Source organism: Nanorana parkeri, unplaced genomic scaffold, assembly GCF_000935625.1.
Source record: "Nanorana parkeri isolate BGI_ZX_2015 unplaced genomic scaffold, ASM93562v1 scaffold13, whole genome shotgun sequence".
In the NCBI taxonomy this organism is placed as follows: Eukaryota; Metazoa; Chordata; class Amphibia; order Anura; family Dicroglossidae; genus Nanorana; species Nanorana parkeri.
The window spans coordinates 1,317,145-1,328,651 of NW_017306281.1; the positions used below are offsets into that span (position 1 = coordinate 1,317,145).

An 11,507-nucleotide genomic window follows, 5' to 3' on the forward strand; every position below is an offset into this window, starting at 1 on the left:
AGATGGGCAGATCGTACGGTTTTTAAAATTACTTTACAACCATCGCAAGACTAAGGTCTTGCAATGGTTGTAAAGTGTATGGCCACCTTAAGAGGAATTTATCAAAACTGGAGCAGACTATTTTTAAAGCCTAATGCCAGAGAAAACTTTTACAAATTTTTTTTTGGGCAGAGTAAGGAAAGGTAAGAATCTCTTAGGCCTTGTTCACACCAAATGCAGACCAGATCCGGTCAGGTTTCTGCACACGCATTTCATGTGTGGTCTCTGTGTCCCACTGGGGCAGGGGATTTCCCCTCACTTTGTCAGAATAGAAAGTGACGAGACTCAAATGGGGACACAGACTGCGACATAACGGTTTTCATATTAAATGGGGGAGCCTTGGAACCCCTAAGAGATAATTTTTGGACATTTGACCTGCAGTTGACCTCCCTATGACCTAAAATTAACCTCCTTTTAAATTGCTTCATCCTGCTTGAAGTTGCTTTTCCATTCCAAATTAATTGTATGGGGGAAAGAAGCAATTTTGACATGAACAAAAGCCGACTGACACAGACCCTTATATATGCAAGTTAATTTGCAAATAAGTAACGTAAGCAAAGGGGGGGCAAAAAGCTCCATACAACAATGACATATAACAAAAGTCATTTAAATATGTAGCATAGAAGTAACACTTCTGGATAGGTTGCCAATAAATGCTAAAGTGCTATTAGCAATCACACAAGAAGAAAATCCAGAAGATGCCAACAGTTCAATCCACTGTTGTATGTAACTGTGCCTATAACCAACAAACTTAAAGTCACACACTGCTTCCTCTTTTGCATTTTATCCTTAATGTACAGGTGGCAGCAGAGACACTTCCCCCGTTTCCAATGCATTTCGACCTCCACTCGGGTTTAATCAACAGAGTCTAAGATTAAGAAGCAAAACTCATGAGAAACTGGGAAGTTGGAGTGTGCTATAGCTACTGCTACAATAAAGTTTAATATACAAACGAGGAATTGGTGTGCAGCTTTTTGTTTGTCACAAAGGTAACTGACGGAGCTCAGAATTCTGCTAGCAGATAAGGCAAGAGTGAGCTTGGGCCCAGGAGCAGTAATTGGGTCATGTGAACAATCTATATCTATACATAAAAAAGCCATAAAACCTAGGTTGCAATAGTGAGCTCAGTTTCTTACCATTTGTTATATAACCAGACAATAAAATGATTTGGTGAATGAGAACCAGAGTAGGAAAGTAGAAACAATAAAATGCTATGTAAATAATCAGGTCGCAAATGATCTATATGGCAACCAAAACACAGCATGTGTGGGTAGAGTTGTTAAAACAACATTAAAAAAATTAAATAAAAAAATAAGATACTTCTAGCCAAACCTAGAAAATGACAATATATTCTCACTATATAGCGGAAAAAGTCTACATAACAAAAGCATAAATTTAAAAAAAAAGTGCAAGTTTGAAATTCTCTACAAACCAAATTTGAAACACATTAACTGGGCATATGCTATTTTAGGGCTTTTACACACCATGTCCGGACCATGGTGTGTGAAAGCACTGGTGTGCAATGTTCGCACCAGTGCAGTCCATTCCGGTTCGGGAGGAAACAAATGCTGCATGCACTATTTTTTCTGGTCTGGAACACACCAAAATGCCTCACAAATGCACTGGACTGCCCCTGAAAGCGCATTTTAAGCTAAAAAAAAAGAAAGAAAAAGAAATGCACCGGAACGCGTCATAAACACATCCAAAAATGTCAAACATAAACCAATCTTAAAGCCTAAGGTGAATCTGTTCTTTGCCGGTGCAGGGCAGATTCCAAGTCTATGTTAACAAAAAACACTATTACTGTGAACTATCAGGACACAAGCTGGAAATGAGTGCATATGGGGGTCAAAGGGAAAAAGTTTGCTTTGGATTCTATTTATAGTGGTCTTACAGTGACTATAACTTCAGTGAACTACTCATGTAGGTTATAGTGGCTCTGCTTACAAACTCCTGTAAGCTGGGGTGCAATTGCTTAAAAAAATAAATCACACTACTACACAATCTTGCTGGCTGAAAAAATATTGGTTCAGGTGTATAAATGGGTTACATGCTGTGGAATTGAACACATATTGGGTGTTGCATTTGGGTTCAGATATGGAAAGCAGTAACACAGTATACTGTATTGGTCCAGTAATTGTACACCAGTGCTGGGACAAAGTCCTGTGACACCCAAGACAAAAGATGGCAAAATGGGCCCCCGCAAAACCTGAGATGGATGAAGCTTGCATGTCCATGCGTATACTGAGTGGGCCAACGCTGGGTCTCAAATTACCATGTATTGGGCCCTGCATTGGAGGGAGGTGTTGAAATGTGGTCAGCTTTTTTTTAATGTAGTCATATTAAGCATGGGGAAATAGAACCAAAATGTAATTAACATAGTAAAAAAAAAATCTGCTCTACCATCTGGGAACAAAAGTATCTTATAACTCATCAAGTCAAATTTTATTCCGTTATTTTTCCCTTATATAGGAACAGAAAAAAAGCAAGAGGAACCCCCAAAACTAACGGAAGGAGGTGATGAAGAGGTTCATTAAATGTAATCAGTGCTAGCAAGGGGTTAAACTTGTATGCATTTTAATAGGCTTACAGTTCACACAACACCAATTTTTGAATAATAGCGACAACTGCAGCTTTTATTCATAAATAAGAAAGAGTAGAACGGAGTTGTCATATTGACAACTTAGCATTGCAGATTAGTGCTGCTGACTGTTTACACAGGGAGATTGGCTCTCCTAGCTTCCCAGTGTAATCAACAGGGGTCTGCGGTCCATGTGAAAGCTGTCTGCGGGACTATGTTTATCAGGAGATTCTGATAATGTTCAGGGACAGCAGAGTACACTTGGAGAGCCAATCTCCCCATGTGAACAGTCAGTAGGGTTGATCTGTATGTTGACATAGTGATCTTGCAGAGCGCAGGAGACCGCAGAGACAGGCTCCAATCCCAGCGACACGACAGCGCCAGATGCCTCCCCTGCCTCTGGGTCAGCCTGGCCCTGCTTTAAACCATCATTAAATCTTTAGGCATAACATAATGCAAACATGGAAATAGAATTTCAATTTAAGCAAAAAAAAATTTACCTTTTTTTCATTTCTAGTAGTTGGTTATTTAATACTGATCTCTCCTCTTCGAGCTAAAACAAAACATAAAAGTTAATAATATAGAGTGTATTCATTACAGAACTCTATGGTCCAAGACCATAGTTAGAAATGTTAAGAGTGCAAAACTACTAAGCATTGAAACTGAACTTTGGTTACCATGATTACACCATCTGTGGATGTGTTTTATGTTTCAACCTATGTAGTAAGTTTGTAATGCTTTTAATTATTTTGGTTCATCTTCTGCTGTATTTCTGCTCCCCACTGATGTCAGCACTGCAGCCATGACGGACACCAGTATTGTCTTCACCCATGAGGAAGCATGTGAGGACGTTGCCAATAAGCAAAGCATACACAAGGATGGAAACATTGCATTAGATATGGTGTCAGCAGGGAGCAGAATAGTAGAAAATACTGTACCAAAAGGCGGAACTAAAAGCAGAATTTTTATGCAGATTCTGAAAAGAAGAAAAACCTACTACAATGCAGAGGTAAGGACATAAAAACACATCCAAGTATATAATCATGGTGACCAGAGTTCAGCTTTAAAGTGTAGTTCCACTTTTGCAGCCAAATTAGGATAACATAACATCAATTTATATATTTTATGTTACATAGCAAAACTTAAAAATCATTGAACATTGCCCCTTACATTTTTAAGTGCTTTATACTGGCTTAAAAATTACCTAGCCTCCTCCCTATGCAATGCTAAGGAGGGGATTTTGCAAAGTATTGTTTACTTTTATCAACCCTGTCTGTACTATGCTGGTAGATTTAATTATCGATTGTAAACTAGATTTGACTGTCCTAAGAAAGGGTTAAAGCATTGTGTGTTATAGAGGAAGATCAATCTGACCCTCAGTCAGACACTCTATTTCACTCTCAAACTGCTCAGAGTATGTTGGAAATTGCACAAAGGCCTTCACCAAAGAACAGCTCAACGGTATATTTATAAAAACATTTTTTTGGTATGTTGTGTTAATGGAGACAGTACTGCCCTACACTGCTGATGTTTTATTTAACCAGTTTCAGTCCCAGCCCCCCTAGTCATTTTGAGGAAAACTTCCCAGTTGAAAAACGATCTATAGGGAGTTAAATGTAACGTTAGCATCATCTGGTAGTGCTTTTAGGCTGACATTCAGGTTCAGTCAAAGCACAGTAGTACCAAGCAACAGCAAAATTGGCCTGGTGTGTGGCCAGCCTTCAACACCAAAGTATTATGTCCACATTAACCACTTGCTGACCCGGGTTTTTAAAACCCCTTCCTGGCCAGGCCATTTTTTAGTGTTCAGCGCTGCAGTACTTTGACTGACATTTACAACGCTGTACTGAAATGAATTTTATACAATTTTTTGGGGACAGATAGAGCTTTCTTTTGGTGGTATTTAATCACCACTGGGGTTTTTTGTTTTTTTTACTACATAATGAGAAAAGTACCGAAAATTTTCTCCCTACGTTATGTTATAAAACATTTATTATTACCCAATTTTTTGGTAAAATATAAAAGACAGGGTCAAGTCGGGTAAATAGGCACCAAACATGTCAAGCTTTAAAATTGCGCGCACCCACTAAATCGCAAAAAACTACTATACCCAAAATTGACCATAGCCGACGCTTTAGAAGCTTTTACCGCTCATCAGTTTAGTGTTATCAGTGATTGATGGCCCTAGAATTATTGCTCTCACTGCAACGTTTGCGGCGATATGCAACAAGTGCGGCGCAATGGATGTAATCGTCGCTTTAGAACGTAGGCGGACTCGACGCATGTTTGCGTGTGCATGTAGTACTGCCCTACACTGCTGATGTTTTATTTAACCAGTTTCAGTCCCAGCCCCCCTAGTCATTTTGAGGAAAACTTCCCAGTTGAAAAACGATCTATAGGGAGTTAAATGTAACGTTAGCATCATCTGGTAGTGCTTTTAGGCTGACATTCAGGTTCAGTCAAAGCACAGTAGTACCAAGCAACAGCAAAATTGGCCTGGTGTGTGGCCAGCCTTCAACACCAAAGTATTATGTCCACATTAACCACTTGCTGACCCGGGTTTTTAAAACCCCTTCCTGGCCAGGCCATTTTTTAGTGTTCAGCGCTGCAGTACTTTGACTGACATTTACAACGCTGTACTGAAATGAATTTTATACAATTTTTTGGGGACAGATAGAGCTTTCTTTTGGTGGTATTTAATCACCACTGGGGTTTTTTGTTTTTTTTACTACATAATGAGAAAAGTACCGAAAATTTTCTCCCTACGTTATGTTATAAAACATTTATTATTACCCAATTTTTTGGTAAAATATAAAAGACAGGGTCAAGTCGGGTAAATAGGCACCAAACATGTCAAGCTTTAAAATTGCGCGCACCCACTAAATCGCAAAAAACTACTATACCCAAAATTGACCATAGCCGACGCTTTAGAAGCTTTTACCGCTCATCAGTTTAGTGTTATCAGTGATTGATGGCCCTAGAATTATTGCTCTCACTGCAACGTTTGCGGCGATATGCAACAAGTGCGGCGCAATGGATGTAATCGTCGCTTTAGAACGTAGGCGGACTCGACGCATGTTTGCGTGTGCATGTGGGGGCGGGGGGGGGGGGCTTTAATTTTTTTTTTTTTTTATTGCTTTGATATGTGACTTAATTTTTTTGTAACTCATTTTTTTAAACCTTTTTTTTCACTGAACTTTATTGTTATCACAGGGAGCAAACAAGCTCCCTATGTGATAGCCAATTTGCAGTGACAGGCCCTCTTTATGGAGAAATCATGTCACCTAGGGATCCCCAGAGAAGCTGATGAAGCAGAGACCTGCTTCTCTCTGGTTTCTGTACCGGAGAGTGACAGAGGAATGCGGAAGTGATGTAATACACATCACTTCCTGCATTCCGATGAGGAGGAGATCAAACAGAGCTCGTGTAATGATCTCGGTTTGATCTCCGGCCGCAGAGCTGCTGTGCTGGTCCCGGGCTTACACCGGGAACAGCGGAGCTCGGGATCGCCAGCAGCAGCTGCGACTGAGGGGGTGGGGTGCACACCCGCACGCATATTACAAGTGATCGGGCGTCTCTACAGACGCCTGAATGCTTGTATGTAAAACAGCCATCGCTGGCTGTTTACATTCAAAGCCGATTTCCCGTTCGTGCGCGCCGCCTAGCGGCAGGCACGAGCGGTGCAGGATGGGACGTTTAAAAACGCCCACCCGCATTCAAGAAGCCGCTGTCCGGACGCTTAATTACAACGGCCGGACAGCAGGTGGTTAAAGACAATTGTACATAAGATCCCATTTAAAAGAAAACCTATACCAAGATAAATTACATCATACATTCATGCAGTGGCTTTAATATTTGAGCCGCTGACTGGACATGCATGCAGGTTACAAAAATCAGAGCTACCCAAGCACTCTAGATCTGCACACTTGTTCCAGGAGGCAGGGATCCAGTGCAAAACCTGCGTGTTACTGAAGTGAACTGAAGTGATAGCATGCTATAAGCATATTTGAACCTAGAGTTTTACATTCGCACATGTCACAATATTGTCACAGCGCCTGTATTTCCTTATTTTATATGTAGTGTCCTATAGCTCAAAAAACTAAAATACAACACCCTTGTGTATTTTGTAAAATCAGTAGGAAAGAATAAAAATGAATAATTCATCTATCTTCAGTACTCCGGGACAGGAGGTGGTTGATGCTCTGCAATGTCAGTGCTATTAACTGACAGTTCTAGCTGTGCAGGTAACATTTTAACAGTAAATGGTGCATTTCATAGGAAATGTCAGAGGAATCAACGGTTTTCAACATGCTGCTGGAAAGTGTAATGTAATAGTGTAATACAAGGGCGCCCACAATTTTTCATTCGAAGATCTACTTTTCAAATGACAAGCTCAATGAGATCTACCAACGAAAAAACACCTGCATTCAGAGGGGGAGGGAGCATTGCGGTGCATTGAAGTCAATGGCACCGCAGCCACGCCCCTCACCCACAGTGCGATCGCCTGCACCCGGAACACAGGCACATTAGTGCCTGCGTTCCGGTCCAGTGCAATCTGCAAAAATGCCCCCCTGAACGCAGGGAGTGGGCCGGCTTGCATTCCAGTGCGTTCTAGAGGCGCCGGCGTCCTGTCCTCCCGTGGTGCTCGTGTGGCCGAATGTGGCCGACGTGGGGGAGAAGCGCCCCCTGATATTTCCCTTTTAAAATAGAAAAAGAAATTGAGGACACAAAGTCCTTAATCTCTTTTTCTGCAGCACCTCTTCTAAATGAATGGAAAGCACAGAGGCTTCACATTCATTCAGAAAATATTTTACTATCATCCAGTTTCTGAATGGGGAGGAGCCTCTATACAGAGTGCTACTACCCATTGAGAATCTAATGCAGCATAGTACTATGTGTCCCCCAGTTATTTACAAACACTGGAGTGATAAGCAGATCGCTCCAGTGTTTGTCCTGCACAGAGGATTGGTACATTGGCACACGGGGGGGCTCAGCTTCTCCTCTGGATCTCCTCTGCTCTCCCAGGCAGAGGCAGTGGGGGATCCGAGGAGAAGCAAGGAAAGCATGGCAGGAGGACAGGACATTGCGATCTACCAGGGATCGCGTTGCGATCGACTGGTAGATCTCGATCAACCTAATGGGCACCCCTGGTGTAATACAATACAATATTACGATTATCTACAAAAAAAATACAATATAACAAGCCTGTGACCACACACTCTTGCCATTACAGTAGACATATGCTGGTTTCATCATGATAGCAGTGATAGTCAGAGCCAGGAACTTGGGTTGCCCCATATTCACTGAGCTTGAATTTGAAGTGTTTTAGGGTACTTTATTGCACAAAAATCACACATTACAGCAGGAAAACCCACAGAAATTCAGTTAAATGTGTCAAAGCTTTTTTTTTTCTTCTAAATACAATGCTATAGTGTGAATTTAGTCTTGTGTAATAAAGTGCGTCTTCTATGTAGATTCTTGCTAAAGCCATTAGGAGGTGCCAGTGTGAGCACCCCTATGAGCAGAGCTTGTTTTGGATGAATAAATGCACTATATCGAACTTGCAAGTGCCTTTCTTAATATTCCCAGTGGAATGCACTATATGGTGTAATTTAGTCTTCTTGCTTTTGGCTGGATGCAATGTCCATCCTGTGTATGCGATATACCCACAGACAATGCGGACTTGAAGTCCTGGGCAGGCAATGCTGATTAGGCAAAAAAATCCTCCAATCACCATTTTATGTATGCACATAATTTCCCCACTCCATGCCACAAACATAAATGCACAGCTAAGCTGATCATTCGTGTAAATTCAGCAAGTTGCCCCTAAAGGTGTTGTGCCTGCATATCTGACTGTACTCTGATGTACAGTAGAGCAGTAGAGCTTCCTGTAGTAAATAAAGCAGATCTTTATAAAGGACAAAAAAAGTAAATCCTTAACTTTCAGCTGCCTGATGTGACCCAATGGTATGTAACATAGGATACACTGAATAAAATACAAAAAAATATATTTATTGTCCTCATAGATAAACATCGGTTAGAGAGATTATTTTGTTCACATTTCTTTTTTTAAATGAACAACAAAATGGGTATTAGACAATCCTAATAATCATTACTGGACCGTGGTGCTCGTTTGTTCATCATAGAAAACCTGATTAATCAGGTTTTCTAGAACGAAATACTAATTTTGTAAATCACATGAATCTGTGCAAATTGTTGTCACCTTTAAAGCTTGACACGTTCCAAAAATAGCAATTCTGCTGAGAGCGCCAACTGCAGACACCCACACATAGGCAGACTGTTCTTTCGCGGGTTAAGATCAGACTAGAAATGACACACTGTATTGCTATGCACAAATCCAGTACTATGGATGATAACACTACTACCTTAAGCTTTCTTCACTGCAACAAATATTTACCCATTTATATTACCAACCATAGAAGGTAACCTGTACAGAGTTTGTTCCAAGCCGAGTAATTCAGCTGCACAGTGGCAATGACCGTGGTTCTCTTCACTTTTCAAAATGTGACAACATATTACAAATAAAAAAGTAATCTGGAAGACCGCAGTTAGCAAGCACAAATATTAAATGCCAACAGCCAATCCCATCATATCAAAAGGCCAACGCCGTTTGAGAAGTTTAGTACCAGTAAAGCAATGTACTTAACATACCTACAGAACAAAATGTGAACACAGGCTCATGGTATGCTTGTAAGCATTTATACATGTGTTTTAAAGGTAACGTATGTTGCTAGCGCTCATTTTGAGCAATCAAGTGAGCAAAGAGGACAGTTGCCATGGGGACAAATTGCTATAATTTAAAAACTGTCAGGACTAATGTGATAGATCTTACTGAAAGTAAAAAGTGTTTATTAAGAGAGAATCAGATATTTATGTGGCAGAAAACAGATTGTGGCATACAGAGAAGTCTTTTTACATTCCCTAACATTAATCGCCGTTAGGATAAAGCAAGCAGCAATTATAAGCAAAGTGCCTGTGCTACAAGGGGACCTGCATATTCCCAATTCAGTTCACCTGCAGAAAACTACGTAACCTTACACAGGGTACTATGTAACATTTAATACGCCTTACAATTATATGTTATTTAGGTAGGTCCGCCAATTACTATAAGTCACCATTTTATCCACCCTACTTATAGGCACTCAGACCATCAGACAGACCTTTAACAGAAAGAAATAAGACCAAGTAAGGCTTTACTGACCTTTTGGTTAGTCGAGACTTCCTCTTTGCTCCTTCCAAGCTCCTCTGCAAGTTTTAGGTTCTCCTCCTGCAGAGCCGCTAACTGCTGGGACTTGTGCTCAGCTGCCTGTCTCAGCTCTTCTCTGCAAGGACAATGAGAACAGAGTTACTATGGAAACATGACAGGCAAGGAAACTGTGGGATAGAATCGTGTTCACAGCTCGCGAAAAATACATCCCCAATCATGTGACTTCCATAATCTGGAGCACGGCACATATAAAATAAATGTATGAAATACTAGGTGCAAAGTGATGAACTAAAGCTCACGTTTACAGAAAAGACCCTAAGCCCTCCAGTCCTCTACTTACCAGTAATATGCTATCAGGTTGGGAGAGTTGTTTGGAAAATATAAATTAGTTTTTTTGGGGGAGGAGGGGGGGGGGATTCTATGACAAACCAGGAGAGTAGAATAAGTCATGTAATCATCAATTTTCGAATTATGAATCTCCAGCATTTTTGAGCACAGTTTTCAAAATCCATTTAATAATTTTGAACTGGAAGGGAAAAGAATGTTCATTTATGACAAAACCTTACACAGTTCCGTTTAGTGCACGGCAAAGCTGTATTACAGGTTTTATCCCCGTTTGGAGAGGAGTCTGTGCCAAACGGCAAATTCTGCTGGGTGGTATTTTTTGTTATATATATATATATATCTACAGGGCTTGAAAATGTTTAGGGTGTCTCACCAGTCAGTCAAAAACTTCACCAGTCAGCATGACCGGACTATAGCCTTGCAAATTATGTAAAAAAATTTTGGGGACAGATAGAGCTTCTTTTGGAGGTATATTATTACCACTGGGGTGTTTTTTTTTTTTTTTTTACTATATAATGAAAAAAGTACAGTAAATTTTTTTAAAAACAAAGTTTCCCGACGTTATGTTATAAAACATCTATTCTTACCCATATTTTTGGTAAAACATAAAAGACGGGGTCACGTCAAGTAAATAGACACCAAACATGTCAAGCCTTAAAGTTGCGTGCGCCCCCAAAAATGGCGCTTAAAACGCTTTTACCGCTCATCAGTTTAGTGTTATTTAGTGCTAATTAATGGCCCTAAAATTATTGCTCACACTTCGACGTTCGCGGTTATATGTAACATGTGCGGCACAATAATTTTTTCCGCTTCTTTAGTTTTTCTATTTTTTTTTTTTACACAACTTTATTGCTATCACATCGGAGGGACTAAGAAGACCCCTATGTGATAGCCAATTTACATGACAGGTCCTCTTTATGAAGACATCAGGAGTCTCCAAGACCACTAATGTCACCTAGGGACCCCCAGAGAAGCTGATATCTTGCTTCATCAGCTTCTGTTCTGTAGCTGGAAAGTGACACTGAATGCAGGAAGTGATGTAATATACATCACTTCCTGCATTCCCGGGACTGGAGAGTAGATCAAAAGGGAGTTCGTGTACTGATCTCCCTTTGGTCTCCTTTCACAGAGACGTGCACAGCAGATCTCGGGACCGGCAGTGACAGCTGCTGGTAATACAAGAGATGGGGTGTTTCGAGACGCTCGATCGCTTGAATGTAAAGCTCCCGGCCGTGTAATTACAAAGGCCAGCAAGCTGTACGTCGGGCTCTGCCGTCCTCTCGTCACAGATGAGCGGATTTTTCAAGCCCTATA

The 11,507-nt window shown here is 40.7% G+C and overlaps 1 protein-coding gene across 1 annotated transcript in view; it reads right to left on the reverse strand.

Annotated features, from left to right (window-relative positions):
- The window catches only part of CLIP1 (CAP-Gly domain containing linker protein 1), a 126,410-nt gene that overhangs the window by 22,808 nt on the left and 92,095 nt on the right, over positions 1-11,507 (reverse strand). Inside the window, exons 20-21 of the mRNA XM_018557458.1 lie at positions 9,843-9,963; positions 3,121-3,173 (exon numbers count right to left, since the gene is read on the reverse strand). Coding sequence (XP_018412960.1) covers positions 3,121-3,173; positions 9,843-9,963 — 174 coding nt within the window. The remainder of the gene's footprint in view (positions 1-3,120; positions 3,174-9,842; positions 9,964-11,507) is intronic.